This window comes from Grampus griseus, assembly GCF_964374135.1.
Source record: "Grampus griseus genome assembly, chromosome: 10".
In the NCBI taxonomy this organism is placed as follows: Eukaryota; Metazoa; Chordata; class Mammalia; order Artiodactyla; family Delphinidae; genus Grampus; species Grampus griseus.
This window is the reverse complement of record NC_139004.1, coordinates 84,096,351-84,121,038: the sequence shown is the minus strand read 5'-3', so window position 1 is coordinate 84,121,038 and position 24,688 is coordinate 84,096,351. Positions and strand designations below refer to the sequence as shown.

Here is a 24,688-nt window from a genome sequence, read left to right as displayed (position 1 = left end):
ACCCTTGTATTCTCAGGGAAGACCAAAATGACTACTCCATTAAAATGGCAACACATGCTCAGGAGCCTCATGTAGGAAAAGAACCAACTACTCTTTCTTCAAAAGGGCAAAGGAGATTCATGAAGACCATTGAATTAGACTGTTTTCTTAGGCCCTGGACAGAGGCTATTATGACCCAGAAAATTCCAGTATTAAGCTGACAACACAGGTAATAGCTCATCCTCATTTCTCACACTGCAAAAAAAAAAAAAAAAAAAATCCCCCCACTGAGGTAAGAGTTTTTGGTACCTGGTTAAAAAACAGAGTAAAACACCTAGACTAGGGCCCACAAATAGTGCTAAGAACCTCTCATTATCCTAGATAGCAAACATCAAGGAAATAAAGAGTTAAGTCAGACTCATTGCATTTTAGGAAAATTTTGATAGTAATTAATTTAAGGATGCAGAAATTGAGAGCTGGGGTCACTGTTCATACTGAGATAAATACAGAAATATCTTTCAGGAACAGCAGGGGAAACAGAAGGGAAAAGAGAAGATTGCATCCACTTTTATGTAGTTTGTGGTTAATTTATTTTCAAATATATAAATGAGTGCATAGGAATGGATGCTTAATTGCTAATATCTATTATTTATATACATTGCCCCACTTAAAACAGGATGGAGAAGCCTCACACATGCAGATTTTGTAAAATGTGTTACATCCATTAGCACAGTTCATGGTGTGTACTCTGATGGGAATTTAAAATGATCTTTACTGCACATCACACACTATGTGCTGTGACATTATTATTAAATTGTGCCTCATCCTGTGTGGTCCCTTTCCTGAAGAAAATGGAACAAGTACAGAGCACTATCTGTGTCTCTGCTTCTGCTTCTATGTTCAGATTGCAAAAGCATCCCCGTGGATGATAAAACCAGGGATACACATGATATGAGAAAACAGGCTCCTTAAAAAGAATCTTGAGAATAAACCTAATTGATGTATAATTTTGAATTTGAGATGTCTCATCCAGGTGGAAGGGGAAAATCATAAATACAAGATACCTCAAAAGAACAGTCTTAATTACACCATGGACTACTGAATAAAATGATTACATTTTCTACACTGTAAATTTCATACAATTAAATGCAATAGTGTCATCTTATAAAATGTTTCAATTTTATAATTATTTCAGTTCATTTGCTCAGAAAAAAAATAAGCAAAAATTTACTAAGTATCACCCAAATCTAGTCATTCTAGTTCTAAAGAACTGACTTGAATGTTAGTTGTGCTTGTCTGAACTTAAATAGATCTTGACATATTTAAGTAGCTATTAAAATTGATAACATCAGGAATGATACCCCAGCTAGAGAAAGGCAGTCACACTTTATTTATTCCCATTCTGTATTACATTTTTTTAAAGAACTAAATGTTGGGGGAGTGGGAACCAATTTTTATACTTTTTTGGTTTATTCATTTATTTATTTGGCTGCATTGGGTCTTTGTTGCTGCGTGCGGGCTTTCTCTAGTTGCGGAGAGTGGGGCCACTCTTCCTCGCGGTGCGCGGGCTTCTCACTGTGGCAGCTTCTCTTGTTGTGGAGCATGGGCTCTAGGTGCACGGGCTTCAGTAGTTGCAGAACGCGGGCTCAGTAGTTGCAGCTCACGGGCTCTAGAGCGCAGGCTCAGTAGTTGTGGCTCATGGGCTTAGTTGCTCCGCGGCATGTGGGATCTTCCCAGACCAGGGCTCAAACCCGTGTCCCCTGCATTGGCAGGCGGATTCTTAAACACTGCACCCCCAGGGAAGTCCCAATTTTGATACTCTTTGACCAAAAACTTCTAGTGATCAGTTGGAGACAGGTGTCATGAATCTTGTTATTATGCCAAATTCTCTCAGGGACAGCACATTAACCATTAACGTATGAGAATACTGGGGGTATCTTGTCTTTTTTTTTCTTACTTTGTTTTGGGGGGAGAGGAAGGGAGACTGTTGTTTATCTGGGGTCACTTCTGGAAGAATCATGTTCTTGCCGCTTTGGAAAATGATTCCCAAAGATGCAGGAAGCATGTTTCTGGAGTTGAGGAATGCGCCAGGGACCACAGAGGGCAGCTACAGCTACCTCTTGCTCCTCCTTCCTCCTGATCCTGGGGAATCATGGTGGCAAGAACACTGAAAGCTGGAAAGACAAACTCAGGGATTACAGGACCGTGAACGTGGGGCCGACCTCAGGTATATGAGTGGAAACTCCTTCACACTGTTACCTTTTCCACCATGATTAAACATGATCCATTCTTATAAGGCAGATTCTTCCTCTCTTTATTACCCTCTTTTTTGTTCTTTTTTAAATTGAAGTATACTTGATTTACAATATTGTGTTACTTTCAGGTGCACGGCATAGTGATTCAGTATTTTTGTAGATTATATCCCATTATAGGTTATTACAAGTTAAAGGGTATAATTCTCTATGCTGTACAGTATATTCTTGTTGCTTATCTATTTTATACATAGTAGTTTGTATCTGTGAAGCCCATACCTCTAATTTGTGGCCCCCTTCCATCACCCCTTTGGTAACCATGTTAAGATGTGGTATACATATACAAGGGAATACTACTCAGCCATAAAAAAGAATGAAATACTTCCACTTGCAGCAGCGTGGATTATCCTAGAGAATATTCTGCTTAGTGAAGTAAATCAGACAGAGAAAGACAAACACCATGTAAGTAGCCACTATCCAGTTAACATTTAGCACCTTTAGAAGCTGCAGTAGTCCTTCAGGGGCGTGAGGGTATCACTTAGCATATTATAGCCTCCACATCCTCAATGTACCCTAGGGGTGTAAAGAGGAAATGGAACCAACTTAAGAGAGGGTTTTTATCATGGCTTCTTGCTCAAAGGCAAATACCACTTCCAGCTGAATGGCCTGCAGGTCTTGGATACATCTTAAACCTCCTTTAATCCAGGTTTAACGAAGAAAGAAGTAGGAAATGAGATGGGTACTATGACAGCAGCAACTAGAGCCTATGCCATGATGCCAGGTAGTCCAATAAAAGAAATTTAATACTTGGGAATGTGTTACAAAGGTATAGGGAGAGGTGAAAAGCTACGTGAGGAAATTACCGACAACAGGAAAGCTCTGCCACCTCCTCCCTTGGTCTCTCTAGGGCACTAGTAAATCACTACTACTGGCATTAGCTCATTGGCCACTAGCAACTAACTATTACTAGACAGACCACTAGTAAGTGGCATTAGCAGAAGTCACAAAGAGAAGGGCATTCGGAAAAAGATAAAACCAAAGGGAAGATACAAAGCAGAGAGAAAGAAGGAGATATACCCCAGGCTTTCCTTTCTCCCACCCTCCCATTTCCTATAGCTGCCTCCTATTGGCTGGAGCTAGCCAGAAGCCACCTGGCAGAACCTGCAAAACACATCTTACCAGTCTTGCGAATACAGAGGGGAGTAGGGTGAGAGGGGAATGGAAGGGAGAACAGGTCACCAGGAGGCCTAGAGCATCTGGTGCCAGGCTTGAACGTGACAGAAGAAAGCGTGTGTGTTATGAAGGGCAGGTCAGCTTCAGAGTTAAGGGCTCTGGAGGAGACAATCTAGGTTCACATGACAGCCCCACCACTTCCTGTATTTCTTAAATTCTCTGAGTCACAGTTTCCTCATCTATAGAACAGTAGTAGTACTCAATTGAGAGTTATCTCAAGACCCATGTGAGATGTTTGTAAAGTGTACAGGACTGCAAATTTGCTTTCCACGAACCAGCTGGCACATCTAACAATGAGAAAGAGAGCACAGATTTTGGATCCAGAGTTAGATTAATTCCTTGCTCCACCACCACACAGGTGAAAGTTTTAGGACAGTCAGTGACAATCCCTAAGCCTTACCTTACATCTAAAAAGTGGGGACCATGTTGTTTATCTCTTATTGTTCATTTATTCATTCATTCAACAAGAGATAAGCCATTCTTGTGACTTAGGTTTTAAGTAGGGGGGGAACTAATCAATAAACTAATTAGTATACTATCCTGTGGTCAGTGCTATGAAGAAAACAACAAAGCAGGGTGCTATGAGAGTTTCTGCAAGGATGTGATTTACAGGGAAGGTGTTTTAAGCTAAAGACCCAAAGGTTGAGTACGAGTTAGGTAAAGTTGTGAGGGGAAAGTGTGCAACACATGCCAGAGACAGAGCACGTACAAAGGCCCTGAGCTAGATGCATCCCAGGAACTGAAATTTAACCAGTGTGGCTGGAGTGCAGTGAGTAAGGAGGACACTGGAACTGGAATGCAGAGCAACAGGCAGGAACCTGATCACACAGGAGCTTGCAGGCTATGCCAAGGATTTAGGACTTGACTCTAAAGGGAGAGTGAGATGTTCTAATTAATGATTAACTGTATCACAGGGGCTGATGAATTTGAGGTGGGCTCATGTGGAAGCAGTGTCAGGACAGGAGGCTGTTTCTGTTGACCTGATGATGGCTGATGGTGGCTACAGCTAGGATGGTGGATAGAGGCTGATGGGTTTCAAATAGGAATTTGAGAGAGAATCAGCAGAACTTAGGAAAGAACTGGCTGGGAAGGGTATGATGAGGAAAGGGAAAATGACAAGAATGAGTCCCAGATTTGTGCCAATTCATCTGCGTGTTCGGGAGCCATTCACAAGAGAAAACGAGGGAAGAGACAGGTTTGTGGGATGCGGGAAAGAGGGACACCCATGATGTAATGCGGCCTTGGTAAGTGTGAGATGTTCTGAGCACAGAGCAGAAGAGATGGGAAGCAGGCAGCAGGATGCAGGGATGATGTTTTGGATGGGCCGAGAGGAGAACTAATCATAGGCTATGACTCTGAACAACAAGTTTATTAAACATGAAAGTCCCAAAGAATACTGCAGGCAAAGGAAAATATACCCATTCAGGAGAACGGAAAGTCCAACTCTCTTTTCAAACAGTGCCACTTTCAATTTTCCTCTGAACTGCTTACTCTACCTTTGTGCAAACATAAACTGGCCATATGCAAAACAGGTTTGCCTGCTCGTGTATAATTATTTAATATGTCTTTTAGGAACAGTGTGGAACACACTTGAAAGTGGGGAAAAATCTGTTTTCAATTCATTAATGTTGCCGTGTTTCTCTAGGCAAGAAGCTCTGCCCTTTACAACCAAATAAAAAGGACTGACTTATAAACAGAAAAAAATGGGCTCTATTCTCAAGTGCAAAATAGAGAGATAGAAGGAAACAAATGCCAACTTGACCAAAGGATTAGGCCAACATATATTTTTTTATAAATAAAATCTATAATATACATCAGAAGCAGAGACCTCTGGAGTCTGCCAGTTTGAGGAGACGTTGGCAAGAGGATTTGAACCAAACGGTTATACGCCCACAGGAAATTATAAGGCCATTTTACAAACAGGTTTTCACACTTTGATAGGAAACACCAGCTCCCATCCCCACAGAACACCCTACACCCAACCTGACTTACTTCCAAGCCAAACTTTCAGTCTCGCACCTACAAAAGACAGGACCTAGTGGGAAAATCATTTGTCATGGTCATGGACCATGACATGTCATGGACTCATGGACCTGAGTCTCTAGCCTAAAAGATCAGGGAGCATTTGCTTGGAATATTTTCTTCTGAGAACTTCTTCTTTGCCAGGGGCTGCTATAGCAGCAGTCTTGGAATTGCAAAAAACGTGACGAGGTTTTATGCCTGAAATCTTTGACCACCAACACGCCCTCTTCAGAAATGCACACGCAGAATAGAGTCTATGTACAGCACTCACTCACTCCTGAATTTCTGCGGGAGATTTATAGTGACTTATGAGTTACGGGTGAGTTGGCCACATGCTAGAAACTGGCTCTGAGTGAACAAAAATACTCCCAGTCTGGCAAAGAGATGAGTACACACACCACAGACATACTATGGAATAGTCCACCTAAACTACAAATACTGAGTGATGGCCACAGCACCTGCAACAATATATGGCAATTCAAGTGGTCATAAAAGTCATGGTGTGGTTCTTTACCACTGTCTTATGGGGAAGAAAGAAATGGACGGTGAGAGGCACGGGGAGGGGAAGGAACACAGGGATGAAGGGAGATTTCTGTTTACCTATATGCAGAACTCACTTTAGACCTTTATAGATGTTTTTAAAAGAAATAAGAATGGTTTTCTTTAAAATATTTGTTCCCTTTCAGAGCAAGTTTCCATGCTCTCCCTTCTCTTAAACACTAAGAAGTATATGAATAAGAAAAGAAAAAAGTTTTCTGGAAAACATTGTTTGAATTCAATGAAGGGAGCTCTAGGAACACTTAGATCGCTCTGACAGGTGAGGCAAAGAGTGAAATCTCTCCTGCAGGCTTGTACAGTTACAGTCAACTGAAGTCTGAAAACCAAAGGTTATTAACATTCTTAATGTGGGAAAAATAGATTACAAAAAGTCTAATGTTAATTGATTGATAAGCCCATCAGGAGGAATGAATTTTTCTCCAATTCATGCTAGAATGTTACTTTCAACCATCAAGTCTTCAGGATGCTGATTTTAATTAATTAGATGCTGTATCACATGAACACTTACCTACCCTTTTTCAAAACCCTCACATGTTGTTGAGACTTTCTTAACTAAAAAAAGGAAGAAAGGAAGGAAGGAAGGGAGGGAGGGAGGGAGGGAGAGAAAGAAAGAAAGGAGGGAGGGAGGAAGGGAAGGAACGAAAAAGAAAGAAAAAGAAAGGAAGGAAACAGAAACTAGCAAACAGAATCCAGCAGCACATTAAAAGGATCAAACACCATGATCAAGTGGGGTTTATCCCAGAATGCAAGGATTCTGCAGTAAATGCAAATCAATCAATGTGATACACCATATTAACAAACTGAAGGAGAAAAACCATAGGATCGTCTCAACAGATGCAGAAAAAGCTTCTGACAAACTTCAACACCCACTTATGATAAAAACTCTCCAGAAAGTAGGCATAGAGGGAACTTACCTCAACATAATAATAAAGGCCATATATGACAAACCCACAGCCAACATCATTCTCAATGGTGATAAACTGAAACCATTTCCACTAAGATCAGGAACAAGACAAGTCTGCCCAATCTCACCACTGTTATTCAACATAGTTTTGGAAGTTTTAGCCACAGCAATCAGAGAAGAAAAGGAAATAAAAGGAATCCAAATCAGAAAAGAAGTAGTAAAAGTGTCACTTTTTGCAGATGATGTGATACCATATATAGAGAATCCTACAGATGCTACCAGAAAACTACTAGAGCTAATCAATGAATCTGGTAAAGTAGCAGGATACAAAATTAATGCACAGAAATCTCTTGCATTCCTATACACCTATGATGAAAAATCTAAAAGAGAAATTAAGGAAACACTCCCATTTACCACTGCAACAAGAAGAATAAAATACCTAGGAATAAACCTACCTAAGGAGACAAAACACCTGTATGCAGAAAACTATAAGACACTGCTGAAAGAAATTAAAGATGATACAAACGGAGAGATACACCATGTTCTTGGATTGGAAGAATCAACATTGTGAAAATGACTATACTACCCAAAGCAATCTACAGATTCAATGCAATCCCTATCAAACTACCAATGGCATTTTTCACAGAACTAGAACAAAAAATTTCACAATTTGTATGGAAACACAAAAGGCCCCTAATAGCCAAAGCAATCTTGAGAAAGAAAAATGGAGCTGGAGGAATCAGGCTCCCTGACTTCAGACTATACTAGAAAGCTACAGTAATCAAGACAGTATGGTACTGGCACAAAAACAGAAGTATAGATCAATGCAACAGGATAGAAAGCCCAGAGAGAAACCCACGCACCTATGGTCACCTTATCTTTTTTTTTTTTTTTTTTTTTTTTTTGCGGTACGCGAGCCTCTCACTGCTGTGGCCTCTCCCATTGCGGAGCACAGGCTCCAGACGCGCAGGCTCAGCGGCCATAGCTCACGGGCCCAGCCACTCCGCGGCATGTGGGATCTTCCCGGACCGGGGCACGAACCCATGTCCCCTGCATCAGCAGGTGGACTCTCAACCACTGCGCCACCAGGGAAGCCCGGTCACCTTATCTTTGATAAACGAGGCAAGAATATACAAGACAGCGTCTTCAATAAGTGGTGCTGGAAAAACTGGACAGCTACATGTAAAAGAATGAAATTAGAAAACTCCCTAACACCATACACAAAAATAAACTCAAAATGGATTAACGACCTAAATGTAAGGCCAGACACTATCAAATTCCTAGAGGAAAGCATAAGCAGAACACTCTATGACATAAATCACAGCAAGATCCTTTTTGACCCACCTCCTAGAGAAATGGAAATAAAAACAAAAATAAACAAATGGGACCTAATGAAACTTCAAAGCTTTTGCACAGCAAAGGAAACTATAAACAAGACCAAAAGACAACCCTCAGTATGGGAGAAAATATTTGCAAATGAAGCAACTGACAAAGGATTAATCTCCAAAATATACAAGCAGCTCATGCAGCTCAATATCATAAAAACAAACAGCCCAATCCAGAAATGGGCAGAAGACCTAAATAGACATTTCTCCAAAGAAGATATACAGATTGCCAACAAACACATGAAAGGATGCTCAACATCACTAATCATTAGAGAAATGCAAATCTAAACTACAATGAGGTATCACCTCACACCAGTCAGAATGGCCATCATCGAAAGGTCTACAAACGATAAATACTGAAGAGGGTGTGGAGGAAAGGGAACCCTCTTGCACTGTTGGTGGAATGTAAATTGGTGCAGCCACTATGGAGAAGAGTATGGAGGCTCCCTAAAAAACTAAAAATAGAATTACCATACGACCCAGCAATCCCACTATTGGGCATATACCCTGAGGAAACCGTAATTCAAAAAGCGTCACGTGGGCTTCCCTGGTGGCGCAGTGGTTGAGAGTCCGCCTGCCAATGCAGGGGACACGGGTTTGTGCCCTGTTCCGGGAAGATCCCACATGCCGCGGAGCAGCTAAGCCTGTGAGCCATGGCCGCTGAGCCTGTGCGTCCGGAGCCTGTGCTCCGCAACGGAAGAGGCCACAACAGTGAGAGGCCCTCAAACCAGGGGGGAAAAAAAAAAAAAGCGTCACGTACCACAATGTTCATTGCAGCGCTATTTACAATAGACAGGACGTGGAAGCAACCTAAGTGTCCATTGACAGATGAATGGATAAAGAAGATGTGGCACATATATACAATGGAATATTACTCAGCCATAAAAGGAAACCAAATTGAGTTATTTGTAGTCAGGTGGATGGACCTAGAATCTGTCATACAGAGTGAAGTAAGTCAGAAGGAGAAAAACAAATACTGTATGGTAACACATATATGGAATCTAAAAGGAAAAAAAAAATAGTCCTGAAGAACCTAGGGGCAGGAGAGGAATAAAGACACAGATGTACAGAATGGATTTGAGGACACAGGGAGGGGGAAGGGTAAGCTGGGACGAAGTGAGAGAGTGGCATGGATATGTATACACTACCAAATGTAAAATAGATAGCTAGTGGGAAGTAGACACATGGCACAGGGAGATCAGCTCGGGGCTTTGTGACCACCTAGAGGGGTGGGATAGGGAGGGTGGGAGGGAGACGCAAGAGGGAGGGGATATGGGGATATATGTATATGTATAGCTGATTCATTTTGTTATATAGCAGAATCTAACACCACAATGTAAAGCAATTATACTCCAATAAAGATGTTAAAAAAAAAAGAAAGGAAGGAAGGGAGGGAGGGAGGAAGGAAGGAAGATGTTAAGAAGTTATAATTTTAACAAGAGAACTGCTACATCTTCTAACTAATTCCCTTTATGGAAACAAAAAATACAATAATCTATAACCCATCACAGCTGTTTGGCTAGAATTATCAATTACCTTCAATGCCTTAGAGATACTTTTCACACTTTTACAAGTCTGCATAGTAAATTTTTAAACCAATTTTCTTAAAGAGGATTGATAAGATTTATACCATTTTAGGTGTACACGATGACATATTTCGTTTAAGTTGATATAAAATCAAGGCTTTACATAAATGGAGGAAAAAGAAGACAGGGATTAAAAATAAAAGACAACCTGAAACAACTATGATTATTTAAAAAGTCATTTATGTTAGGTTTTGGTGCTTTTCACTCACATTTGAATATGGGTGTTGCAGATTTACTGGAGTCCACATCAAACAAATAAGAAAGCCTTGTGACGAGAAGCCAGAAATGTGTATGATCGCTCATTGTCCCCAGATCTAATTGCTGCTGCAAGCTCCCTGCACTTGGGGAGGACTTGCTGTTTTTCAGACCACTGCAAGGTTTCCAGATAGGCAGCTAATTGTGCGGCTTCCCAGCACCTCTGCAGGCAACGTAAATAAAGTTTAGAAAAGTGACAGCACTTTAAATAACCAGATTACGTGGAATCAATAGGAAATGCTCAGGAAGTTAATGAAGCAATTAATTAAGTAGAGTGGATGGGGGAGGGGGAGCTTGAGAGGATAACTGGTGTACATCGCCCCTAATACGGATAAATAATTAAGAGCGGGCTATAAAGTTATCAAGCACACCACTGCACATGCCTCCTCTTCATATGCGCCCCCAGAGGGGCCACCTGTAATTGTCTTTCTTCTTCTTTAAACAGAGGACTGTGCCTCCCTCATCCTCACCTGTCTGTTTTGCCAGTTTTTGGATTGTCTCCTGATGCTCCCAGATACGTGTGAAACGGTGTGTACCAGTTTGTGCTGCCCCTCTCACAGGTATCGCCACACCTCAGATGAAAGCCACTCCCGGAATGACTGCAACTGCAACTGTGACATAGACTGCAGCCTTTTTGAATCTTGCCAGGAGACCAGTGAGTGTCTGGAGCTGGCCATGGAGATTTCAGAAATCTGTTACCACTAGCGCGACAAAGGAACCACATCCCAGCAGACCCTTTGGCCCCCGGGGGAAACTCCATTACAATGAGACTGTGATTTCTATGCGCTGAAATGTAAGGACTGTATACATTTCTTGGATGCTCCAGACCATTTTATTCTGCACCTGTCTGGGAAAAAGCTAGTATTGTCAACTCAATGGCCTTATTCCAAATTTCCCAACCGCATGGCTCACTGAAAAATCAGATCTTGATCACATGTGATGAACAAATCTTAAATACCTCTTAAATGCCATAGGTACAAGATGTTTCTTAACTGTAAAACAGCATGTGAAGCCATTCTGTTATTGCACTCACTGGCTTGCATCATGGATTCAACTTCATTCACAAATTCAGGACAAATTAGCACATTCTTTTAGAACTGACATACATTAGTTTGTCCTTCTAATGGACTCATGTATAAACATTATGCATTGTTGGTTATTATTAATAATGCATTGCATAACATCATTTTGTAATTAAAAATTTATTTGTACAGTCTCTTAAAATTCACTTATATGTTCAGTTTAGGTAGAAAGGGAATTAAATGAATTAGAAACCGTGTTCCTATAATTACTACAGATGTCTCCAAGACATATCCAGTGAATTTTGAATATGATGTACTTCGAGAGAGTGCTGTAATTCTAGACCGTATTATTATTATGTCTATGACTATGTCATAACAGGTTATGCATGTTCTTAATTTGTTACAGAAAGGCTTTTCTTTATTCTAATGAGCAGAAATGGGAATTACATGCAAGTTTCAAGAAAATGACCCCAGATCATCAATTTGCCATTTTCCTCATTCCTGTTTGTCAGGTACAATAAGCAGCAGGATATTAAAACAGAACCATTTCATTTTACTGAACGATGAGTTGTGTAGGCACCTGAAAGAAATACATGTGCAGGCACTTATGCAGCACTAAGTTTCCTAATACAGCACGTGCTTCACAAACCATATTCTTTTCTTTTTCTGATAATTCAAGTGATTCATAATTATGTTGAGCACTTCCTCACACGTACAAAAATTTTTTTAAAGATGTGATATAAACGTAGAAAGTGACTTCCAACTCCAACGAATTAAAACAATTTGTGCAGGTTGAAGTTACTTTGGAATTTTCTTTACTTTCTGTAGGCATGGCGTTGCTCACAAACATGTGCTTAAATATTCCCATGGACATCTTCACTGAACATAAAAAAGCACACTATATCAATAACCGAACAAAGAACACGAAAGTAAAATGGAGAGTCGAGGGAACTTTTTATGATTTAGGCAAACAACAACAACAAATTCCAAAATACCTGTCTTTGCCTGACTTAGGTAATTTTGAACAAAAGCTACACTTGTTTTGTTTCTGTAGTCAACTAGCACATTCTTCTACTCTGCAGTAATTTCCTCAAAACGCTGAAAACTCTTAATCTTTTGAAAATATTTTTAAGCTTCCCATCAAAAGGCACTGAACTGCTCTTGTCTTGTTCCTGATAGCACAGAGCATCCATGGTTAATGCAGGCTTCATCCCTGCTTGACTATCATGTTTTCCACAAAGTACAGAGCATGTGACTGCCCACCCCTTATGAAACACTTTGGTCTCAGTGCTTTTCGGAAGCTCAGAGACAACTCCATTCTCTATGCATAGAACTTGTAGATCTTTATGAGGGAAAACTATAAACCCTTAAGAAGGGGACTTAGAGATGTTCTTACCCAGTATTTTCATTTTTCCTAAGAGAAAATAGAGGACTCCAAGAACTGGCTTATCCAAGACCATACAGTTATTTAATAGCAGTGTTGGGAAATCAAACCGGTGGTCTAATTTTCTAATGACACTGTACCACCCCAGGATTCTCCACTTCTTAGTCCAGCTTTACACAGTGGTACAGCTACTCCAATTGTTCAAATATTAAACTACTACTAGACTGGCTCATAAACAGTTGCTACCGTGAACCTCCTTAGGGCTTCTCCCTGTACCCCCAGCCACCTGGCCCCTCTACAAGCACCCACCCACCTCCCCCCGATCCAGCCACTCAAGGAAGAACACCTGGACCTGCAGGGGGTTTCTGGGATCCTGTCCCAATAATATGGTACCTGGTGTCATTGATCAGGCCATGTCATATCGATGTTATTTATTTTGACCATCATTCCCTTATTCTTTCTAGTCTACATACCCTCAAATTGGGCAAAGATGGTCCATTTCGAATGTGAATTGAACGCTTGTCAATTAGAGACGTTAAGAATTGTCAGGTCTTGGGCTTCCCTGGTGTCACAGTGGTTGAGAGTCCGCCTGCTAATGCAGGGGACCTGGGTTCGTGCCCCGTTCCGGGAAGATCTCACATGCCACGGAGTGGCTGGGCCCGTGAGCCATGGCCGCTGAGCCTGCGCGTCCGGAGCCTGTGCTCCGCAACGGGAGAGGCTACAACAGTGAGAGGCCCGCGTACCGCAAAAAAAAAAAAGAAAAAAAGAATTGTCAGGTCTTATTTTATACTGTGGTCAGAATACTACAAGATCTTTCTGTGGCCTCTCTTACCACGGTTTGTTAACTTATTCCTCACTTTCAGAATTCACCATGCTCCATGCTCTAACAGAAAGGATCGGTTATACAAAGTGTGCAATTTCTTTTCTTTATCACCAATAATAAAACATCATCCTTTTTGCAAACATGAATGGCTCTTTCAATTGAATTCTTACACAATAAAATTTACGCAGCTGGGAAAATGCAATTGCAGAGGTAAGACAGATGAAAAAGGAATGTGGTTATTGATTAAATACAAATATCAGAATCTGAGAAGGCTCAGGTTTTTTTCTCTGCAATGATGAAGGCCGGTGATCACAAATAAAGATAATGTTGTTCTTTCAGGTGGGCTTTTAAGGGAAAAGAATATTCTGATTTAAGGAAGCACACTAGATAAGAGAGATCTGAGAACATACAACCTTTATAAGGATTCCAGAAGAGAAATTTTTTTCCCCACAGCAATATAACCAGATAAGTACATTGTCTTTGCTTTGCTCAATGGATTTTTATAAAACCATTGCTTCTCTAAAAGCCTACAAAATATGGAAAGCCATGAAAAAAAGAAGTTACATTTAACTTGCTGATGAAATTTTCCCACTACATAAGCTGATAGGCCTACAAAATTAATTATCAATGCTGGACAATCAAAGTTAATAAAGCAAAAGTCGCTTCCATTTTTTCCAAAGAAGTAAGACAACATAGTCAGGGAAGCTTTACAAATAGGAGACATCACATGAAGGCATATCAGCATTTTTTCAAGGATAAATGTGAAGGTGGAAACGTTTGAAGGACAGAATTCATTATCCAATGCCTCTAAATTTCTCCCTCTACAAAATGAAGCAAAAGAATAACACATACACTTAAGAGAGGCACTTTGACTATAGGAATTTTGCCCATCAAATGCAAAGTTCACCAAGGGTACACAAACTTATGACCTGTGATAAAATTGTAAAATTTAAGTATTTGGTTTAATAGTTTGTTGGGTGTTCTCTGAAAAACATATCTGAGTTAAAACCTGAAGAGTTGCCATATAGAGCCTCACGTGAGCCGTTTAGAAAGGCAGAGTGAATAAAGCATAATTTTCCAGTGATCATAATCAACACTGGACCAAAACTGTATTAGTGAGATCCTCTACGTATGTCTAGACAGCTCCTTACATTACTGTGAAGAAGTCCAGAATGTGGGGAGGGATGAAAACGGAGGAAGGGACAGGACATGTAACAGCATTGGATAAAAGTGCCACCTTCTGGCCTATCATCTGGATTGGATAAAAGTGCCTCCTTCTGGCCTACCATCTGGATTGGATAAAAGTGCCACCTTCTGGCCTACCATCTTGATTGGATGGAAGTACCACCTTTATCCAGGTCTACCATCTTGATATGCTTCACAGCCTCGCTTTTGCCACTATCTCTAAAGCAGTGGTTCTCAATTAGGGGTGATTTGGCAATCATTTGGCAATGTCTGGAGACATATTTGGTTGTCACAATGGAAAGAGGAAGGATGTGATTAGCCTTTAGTGATTAGAAGCTAGGAATGCTAATAAACATCCTACAACACACAGGATAACCTCCCCAAAGAGCTCTGCGAGCCTTTCTGTCAGTCTCAATGAACCATCACCAAACTGACCTTAAAAAAACTGTTGGAGGGGCTTCCCTGGTGGCGCAGTGGTTGAGAGTCCGCCTGCCGATGCAGGGGACACAGGTTCGCGCCCCGGTCCGGGAAGATCCCACATGCTGCGGAAGGGCTAGGCCCGTGAGCCATGGCCGCTGAGCCTGCGTGTCCAGAGCCTGTGCTCCGCAACGGGAGAGGCCACAACAGTGAGAGGCCCGCGTACCGCAAAAAAAAAAAACAAACTGTTGGAAACAGACTTGCCAGGTAAAAGAGAGGATGCCCAGTTAACTTTAAATTTCAGATAAATAACAAAAATATTTTAGTATAAGCATGTCCCAAACATTGCATGTGACACACTTATACTATGAAATGATTCCTCATTTATCTGAAATTCAAATTTAAGTGGTTGTCCTATATTTCTATTTGCTAAGTCTAGCGGCCCTAGTTCAACAGACTCCACATTTTGAGAAGGAATGCAGGGAAATGGTGATCCTTCAGCTCCCTCCCTGGCTCCAAGAGAGGAATGATTGTTGACCTCTTTGGTCAGAAGCCAGGACATTCACTGGGCCACATTTTACCTGGTGGTGTGATTTAGGTCGGGGAACCTGGTTTAAAGATCAGCTCTAAAACAGGACACTCTCATTTTCCCTCCTGTCTAAGGTTCCTGTCTTGGACTAAGCTGGTCATGTCACATCTCTGTTGGCAACTGAGGAAGCACCTTAGCCAAGAGCTATCTTGATTCAAGAAGTAGTAAGCAGAGGCCTTCACTTACACCTTCACATCTAAACCATATTTTCTGATTCAGTCTTGGCTAGAAAGACCTGCCCTGAGTAGTGCTTGTATCTCTAGATCAACAGCTCCCTCTGCCAAAATTCAGTAAGGGAAAAAGGGTGAGTGGGAGGGTGAAATTGAGGCATTTCTTAAACCTGGACTGCAATACCATTACTAACACCTGAACTTCACCATGCACTCTTAGTATATAGTTAGGAGGAGACCAGAGAGCCTGAAAGTGTTCCCTTTACTACATTATTCTTATTTATTTTACGGATGAGAAAAATATCAAATAGAAAATATTTGGGGGTGGAGGAAGGGAAGAAGGATAGACTGGGAGTTTGGGATTGACACACTGCTATATTTAAAATAGATAAACAACAAGGACCTACTGTTAAAAATAAATAAATAAATGTTTAAAAAAAGAAAAGAAAATATTTGATTAAGTGCTTTATATACATTATCGCAATTCTCTCAACAGCCCTATGACACAGGTCCTACTAGCATCCCTATTTTCCTAGGGAAAACAGAGACCTAAAGAAATTAAGTAACATGCCCAAGGTCCATACCAAATAAGCAATTGTCACAAGGCTTGAACCCAGGTCTGTTCATTCCAAAGTTTATGCTTTTAATCACTAAGCCTAAAAGTTGTCCATATGAAAAATGACCAAATCAAAATAAAGTTCAAGTATTCACTTCTAAAGCAAAAGCAATCAGAAAAATACGACACTATTCAAAGAAACCCATTCGCTGATAGTAAATGTTTTCCAAGCTGTTATCCTGTGCAATGATGAGAATCTGAAACATCTTCAATATGCTTTTTTTATATGCTTTTAAGATATGTACCCAATAAGTAATAAATGAATGTATTGCAATTTAATCTTTATATGAATGCAAAGTGAATGTATTGCAATTTAATCTTTATGCCAGTAGCTGTGCCCCATTCATCTCTGGTTATGAAGGCTTACATTTTAGTGCTCCATTTTAGCAAAGCAACTTTGATCTCTACCTCCAGAGTCCATATCCTGTACACACACCCAGGCCAGCCCTCATCAGTATTCCATGAGAGCATGAATTGTTTTTAATCAGTCAACAACACTATGTCAACCAAATGCATTCTGATTCTGAGACCTTTTATCTCAAAAGCTATGCAGAAACCAAGGTCACGGTAACCTCTTTTATGGTTTATAGTTCCTCAAATGCACTTACAGTGAATTTACAATGCCACAACTTACTTTGTGGATTCTGAGCTTTCACTAGGTTCAGCCCTCTCCGACATTCTCTTTGTTTCCTCTTTCAGCACTTTCTGCCTAAGGGTCTTCACTGAACATCAAGTTCCCGTAAATATTAAAAAAATAATAAGAATATTGAACAAGATTCTCCCAGCAGATAAGCTACTCATCGTTTGTAATTGAGGCTCTTCAGAAAGCTGCATGAATGTTTCAAATCACGGCTGTACAGCTTTGTAATACGAGGTGCAGGCCCCTGCAAGGGGGCAGGAAGGTAAGAAGGTAGGATTGTGCCAATGCTGTCACTCCGCCATTGTTACAATCAAATACCTGCTCATGTGGCCAACGCAGTAAACCACCTAGCTCAGGGGACAAGTCTGGGGAGCTGCTCTTGGAGAGATGAGGCAGAGATAGGGTTCTAAGGGCCTCAACAGATCCACAGAACTCATGAAGTTACCTCCTAGCTCACTTTTTTGATGACTCTCATTCTAAGCAATAACATGCATAAATTCATGGTCTTGATCTACTAGTAACATTTTTACAATAATGTACTAGCCAGGTATTAGAAATAATTTTGAGAACAAAAGTGTCTGTAGCACCAAAAATCATCCTGCATGCCCCCAATGGTACTTACACTGGGCAACAGTAGGTTCAATGAAAGCAAGAATGAGAGAAATTTGGTGACCGGTTGGGAGGTTATTGCCCAGCTCCAGTAGAGGCTTAGTAGAGGCCTGTACTAGGTGGGTGGTTGGGAAGTGAGTGCTTGGAAAGGAGGAAGAGGCAAGGTTCATATCTAGAAAGGGCGTTAGATGTTACTTTGTGATGTACTTAGGGGCAAATGAAAAGCCACTGAAGAATGGCAGGGAGTTACATGATTAAAGTGGTGTAGGAGGAAGATGGACCATGACACAATGTACAGGACAAATTAAAGCAAGGAGACACTAGAGACTGACAAAGGAGCCATCGCAATGAGGCATGGGGTGCTGAAGGCCTGAAATAGGATGGTGACAGGAAAAACAAGATGGAAGAGATGGATGGGAAAGAAATTAGAAAAGGACCATTAGTCCTTTCTCAAACTCTTCTCATTTTAAGACTCAAATATTCCCTACTGTCTATCATGTCTATGAGTCATGAAGCCATTATTTTCATTAGGGAAGGAACTGGTCGGGGAGGGGAGAGTTTTATTCCAAGTGGAAAGTCAAGGTATATTTTTAGCTACATTAAGCCAGCCTTCTGCTGCTCAGCACACTGATGTAATTCCAACATAAAACATAATCTATAATATTCCAGGGGAACAAATCCAATTCTTGGTCATATAAATTTTCATGTAAGTCCATCACAATTCATTCCCAAAACATCTCATTCTCTTTGAAAGCTGGAGCTGCAGCAAGTGATCAAAAAGAGTAGTTTAAAATTGCTCTGGAATTTCCGGAGATGCTAAATCTAACCTGCTGACGGCACAGGACCAACCCCCCAAACTTTAAATCAGAGGTAAAGCATTTTATGTTTTAAAAGATATATTCCTCAAAGTTTATCACAGTGTATTAAAGTCAAATGTGAGTTATTACTTACCAAATCTGGAGCTGATGTCTCCTCTTTGATTGCCCTAGGTAGGCGAGAATAAGTATCTTCCAACCAACATATTTTTTACTTTTTCATCTGCCTCTTTCTATTTACAATAGAGTGAAAAATAATAGCCAAGGAGTGACTTTTCAGGGTTGGACGAAGTGCAAATCCCATCTGACTGGAGCCTAAACTGTATTCCAGGCCCCTGGCAAGTTCTGCCGCATGGGGAAGGATAATGGAAACTGACTTCTCAAGAGCTGGATTGGTCCTGTAGGAATAATCAGTGAAAACTCATCTGATGAACTTTCAGCACATTTGCATTGGCTTAGAACCCAGGGTATATATTATTAGTCAGGCTTGAAATCTAGTTCTCTCTGCCCTCGCTGGGGCTTTCTGCAGGAGGGAGACAGCTATGCCATGATCAGGATGCCCTGTGAAAGCCCAGAGAGAGCAGAACTTTTATAACTAATACCACTGAAAAAAAATTCCTGTCAGTTTTTCTGGTGTTATCTGTTGCCAACATAGCAATTATGAGTAATTGAAGCCTCCTTCTAGGGGATGAGGGAGTTGGGAGGATGGAGGACATCCTTTGGTTTAAAGCGATCTTAGATCCTTTCCTGTAGGTGGGGTCAGAATATTACCTAGGCACTCAGTTAGAGGAGCATCCCAAAGGTTCACCGTCCCAAGGGCCCTCCCTTCTGGTTCCTGGGTGTTTGGGCTGTCAGGACACCCCTGCTCCAGAATGCCCAATTATAATGCAAGTATCTTCTATTAAATGACTTTAAGTAGCCATGTAACAGTAGATAAGAAGGTTGAGGTCTAAAGATAGACGTGGGTACCAGCTCTGTCTCCACTGCTTACTGGCTAAATGTATTAAATCAGTAACTAAACCTCTCTGAGTCTCACATCAGTAAAATGTGGCTATAAACACCTACCCCATAGGTCATTGTAAGGGGTAAAAAGAGATAATTCACCAAAATCTTTAGTGTAGATTTAGTACATATAGTACATTCATTAAAATTTTCAGCTCTAATTATTATTAGCAGCACTACCCAGCTCATTTGTTCCCATAACACGAGAGGTGTTTATGCTCTATTTCTGTAATAGCCCACATCACACCAATCTTTTGAGACTTAGCCATATGCCATCTTTTTCATTATTCCCTGGTTACTTATCCAGGAAACGAGCACAGTATCTAATTCCCGTATCTCTTTATTTTTCCTTCTCTTATGATACAGTACCCTTTTCTCCCAAGATTAGGATACTACTCATTACAACAGATAACTTTAATAAGCACTTATTATGTGCCAAGCACCGTATGAATGGCCTTTCATGTATTATCTCATTGAATCTCCTCAACAAACTCTGAGGAATTTTACTGAAGAGGAAAGTGAGGCTTGCAGTATTTAAATAACTGTCTCATGCCAAGGGAACATGATGGCAGAGTGCAGATTTGAACTCAGGAGTCTGTGTGAATGCAAAGCTCATGCTGTTAGCCACTTAAGCTGTAAGAAGACCATGGCTGAAGTCCAGATTGGCCAATTTCAAAAGGTAGGCAGTGGGAGGGTCTGTCCTCCTCCTTAATCTGGTGAGAGGGACTTCAACGTCACCACTCAGAGAGCTTGATGTGTTCCCCTTGCTTTATTGGGAGGAGATGAACAGTGTCGACTCCCACCCAGGAAATCAGAAGGGTGAGCTGCTTTGTCAACAGAGTGAAAGAGAGTGGCCTTCACCCCGAGAAAGCCCCCGACATGAGTGGATGTGGGCAAGGAGTTGTGTGGGTGGACTACGTATGGGTGAGGTACCTGGGAAAGAGTTGGTTCAAGAACTGCCTTACATCCTGTGTCACAGGGCCACCCAAAGTGTCTATGAGACTTCGGCAGAAAGGCAATTAGGTGTATAGCACCAAGACCTGGGGAAATAAGGCTCACTTTCCCAGGTCAAAGGAACCGCAAGTGGGAGAACGTTCTCCATGATGGGTTCTCTGAAGAACCCACAAAAGGCAACATTAATGAAACTGGCATCTTACACATATGACAGTTTCAGAAAAGGTGACACCATCTTATGAGGGTATCAATCAAATTAGTTGTTTTCTACCCTCCCAACCCTTCTTCTCTCCCCTCAACCTGTTCAACCTTGGTAGAATCAGAAACCAGAGCGAGTAAGCGAGTCGAGAAGGAAAAGTGGCGGCTGGAGAAAGAGAAAAGACCCACACACCCTCTCCTCCAGCAGCCAGTCCACAGGGCAGTCACCAACTCGAGCAGAAGAAGACATTGACCGAATAAAATTCAGAACTATGGCTATTAGTGCTCAAGCTAAGTTATGAACTGAGGCTGTGTTTATGACTTAAAGACTGTCTATTGCTGAAGACTAAACAGAATGTCATGGGGCCTCCCTAAGTTCACATCCAAGGGCCAGGGAAGGACTCCGTTTGCTGAATAAATATAAACATGGTAAGAGACAAATATAAAGTTGCCTTTATGACTACACTCCATGAGTACTGCTTGGTCAACACATACTGTTAACATTTATTTCTCATCACCCCATGGAATAGAGTCACAACATGAAAGCTTCTTGGGGGCTTTTCTGTGTTGATCATGTCATATTTCACCCAAGAAAGGTCTACACGGTTAAGTTTCTGATCCTCTGCATAACCACCCTCCAACTCGCTACTGCAATCAAACCCCTTCCAACTATTACAAAACTGTTAATTTTTTCAAAATAACACTGTTATTATTTTCTAAAATAAAAATTCCATCATTGGATATGAGGAGAACATTTTCAGGATCTGATTTTCTCTTCCAATGGATGAATATATGGTCACACAAGGTAGGGGAAACTACTTTTAAGAAATCCTCTGGTTATTAGAGCCTATGATGCTCTGGGTAATATACAGTGTGATGAGGAAATGATCTTTCTGTGTTTCAGGTGGGAGTACTGAGGTGCTGATGGAGTGAAGGGGTCTTGCAGGCCACACTGCAAGCTCCTGGCAGTGCTAGGTCAGGACTATGGCATGACCTATTTGAATGTCCACAGAAGAGATTAAAATAGAAGTTAGATGACTTTAGGTGGTATGTTCTGGATCTGGCAAACTGGATTCTTTTACTCATCATGAAAAGGAGTTTCCAAAAGTATCAGAGGCAACTCAAGGGTTAGTCATGCTCTCTGCTGTCCTGTAAAGTCTATACCATGTCTGGATATTCTCTGCAAGGTTTTCAACGCTCTGCCCAGAGGTTGGTGGGAAACTTCGATCACTGAAGAGTTCTAGGCCCTGAAGCTGCTATGGTCCGATAACTGGGGGCAGAAAAGACAGAATGGACACTCACAGCTACAGCTGAGCACCTGTATGAAAGCTTCAGGTGAACACTCCAGCACACGGAAGGGGTGTTCTGAGCCTTTTTATTATGATGCCTGAGGTTAGATGTGACCATGGATGAAATTTTAATACGGCCCTTCCTTGTGTGGGAAAATCCAATTAAGGCCTTCTTTGGAATGGAGGTAAATTCACGTTTTGCGTTGAAAGGGGCTCCGCACAAGAGAGGACCCTGGAAGTGTACGTTTCATTAGCTTCAAGATAAAAATTGCTTCTGTTTGGGATCCAATAGAATAAGTGTTTCTGCAATCTACGATGGAGGTCTAGACATCAACAGGGCAAGCAACTTCACACCTAATGGGAAAGGGCCTCAGCAGGGGCTGTGCATACGCTAGCGTTCTCTTTGGGTGTAGACAGTCCTTTCTTACAGGAAAAGGGCAAAGCAAACCACCCATCATGCTTCAGCTCAGTACACAATGCATTAGTCTCACCTGACAACTTGAGAAGTAAAATACAGTGTGCCAAGAGGCACCCGGGGCTCCATTTCAGGATTCTTCCCAAGGATTCCCCATAAAGGTGACATAAACACACATAGTTATTCCAGCAAGGGCTTACAGCTAAATTATTCAGTGACAGCCAAGACTCCAAATTTCAGTTCTGACTTACCCTACTGCTTTCACTTCTTCTTTTACATCTTCAATTTATGGTTGTCGAAAATCTAATTAGTTATTAATCCTTAGGAATTATGTGCTCCAAGCATGATAAGAAACCAAAAAGGACTAAAGAGAGGGAGAAGGAAGACTTAACTGTGAAAAACTCATTCACAATGAATGTCTAGGTAGATGGGGGCTTAGCCTCAATTACCCTAAAAATGAAAAAGTCAGACCCTTCTTTAGCGAAGTGACAGTATCCCAGCATTTCCTAAGGCTGCTGGGCACCACAGTAGTTTCAAGCAGATACTTTGTGGAATAAGCATTCTAAGATCAAGGGGTATAATATTACTCCTTCTTGGAGACTCATAGGGCAGATTAAAGGCTCTGAGAAGTCCTGCAGTTAAAACACCTATATATATGTGTTGAACTCAGCATTTCCCAAACATATGTTAGCCAAAGAATCATGTCTATTAATAAGGGCAAATAGATTTGAGCCACTGGTTGAAGCCTTTATTTAACACTTTTAAAAGCATCATGGATGGTGCACTTCATGGGGTATTATAATTCTTTTAGATAGCTGCACAAGACAGTTCTTCAGAGAAAATCAAATGACCCACCCCATCTTTGTAACCACACTGCTTCAAACAGGAATCTGCACCAACATGGAATATCCATCTGCTTTACAGAACTGAGATTTGGGATTCTTTTCAACATGACATCCAAAAGAAGATTTTGATTCTGCCACGGGGAAGCAGTGACACACTCTCTCTTATCTTTCTCTTTGTTTCATGGTATGCGATGTGCTCTCTCCTTCTCTGTCTAACCATTCCTCTAAATAGATATCCATGCTCTTATTATTTATTTTTCTTTACCTGCTCTCAGTTTGATAACTGGGAAAACACTCCTTTATTTATTGATGTCGTTCATAAGAACAGGATAGAATCACAACATCGGGGGCCCTGATTCACATTAGGCCATGTATGTGATGACTAGCTTATTTCAAGAAGGGTCTACCTTTTTGTCACAATTCTGGCACCCCAGGGGACATTGGGTATCTGCTGGCTTTTAGAGAAAGCTGCTCCCAAAATAATAAAGAAACTGTAACTTCCAGATTAACTAATTAGTTAACTTGGAGACTCAGCTGCATACTCCATGATTCCTCTGTTTGAGAAAGAAATGTCTTGACCTCTGAGAAACTCCCTGCTCCTGCAGTATTGGATTTTTCTTTAACTCCATGCCAGGGTAAGTCATTTCACACAAGCCATTGACAATAGCAAAGTGAGGGCAACATTTATTCTGGGAATATTTTGTTCGTCATAGTTACTGAAAACTTTTTTAAAAGGACCAGACAAATAAGTCCATAATGTACATTCATAGTCATTTCTTTGGGCAAGTCACTTAAAGTTCCTATGCCTCAGTTTCCTCACCTAGAACAGGGAGATCAAACTTAGACCTCAGAGTGAAGATACAGTGAAAAAGTGCATTACCTGTCTTTAGGAGAGTGGCTGACACAGCAAGTATTCAACAAAGAATAGTTAACGTAAATCTAAAGGTCTGAGGAGGATGCAAATGCCTACTTTTCCCTAAATTGTTAAGTAAGAGGGACTTTTTATGTTCAAATTTCACTTTGGATTAACCCTCCTGTTGGAGTCTTTTTCTTTTGCATCGTTAATATATAGTGACCAAAAAATCTAATTAGTCATTAATCCTTTGAAATCATGAGCCATAAGCATGGTAAGGAGGCAAAAAAGGCTACAGAGAAGGAGAAAGACGAATCGTTAACTAGTAAATGTTCATTCATAATGAACTTGTATGTAGGTGGGAGGGAAGCCACAGTTGCCCTAAATTAGCGAGACATTTACATCCCTAAGAACGATTCTGCCATCTCCATTACTTGGAACTATTAGATTCATGTTTGGGTAAAATTGAGCTAAACTGGGCTCAAGTCACATTTGGGGGGCCTCCCTATAAATTAGCCCGTGAAATCCCTGTGATTGAGGTGAAATTTCCAAAAGCTTAGTCTTCTCTGGGAAAATGAACAGACCAACGGTTCCTGGGCGTTAGCTCCACCCCACTCCAATCTGTTAGTTTTACGTCCAACGTCAAAGGCGAGCTCTCCTCATTCCAACTGTACCCTGAACGCTCTCC

General features: G+C 41.1%; 1 protein-coding gene across 1 annotated transcript in view; it reads left to right on the top strand.

The window, feature by feature from the left end:
- Window positions 1-10,879, top strand: part of MDFIC2 (MyoD family inhibitor domain containing 2) — a gene marked incomplete at both ends in the record, with an annotated part of 99,368 nt that extends 88,489 nt beyond the window's left edge. The window contains one exon of the mRNA XM_082663538.1: window positions 10,620-10,879. Coding sequence (XP_082519664.1) covers window positions 10,620-10,879 — 260 coding nt within the window. The remainder of the gene's footprint in view (window positions 1-10,619) is intronic.
- Window positions 10,880-24,688: the final 13,809 nt, after the last annotated feature.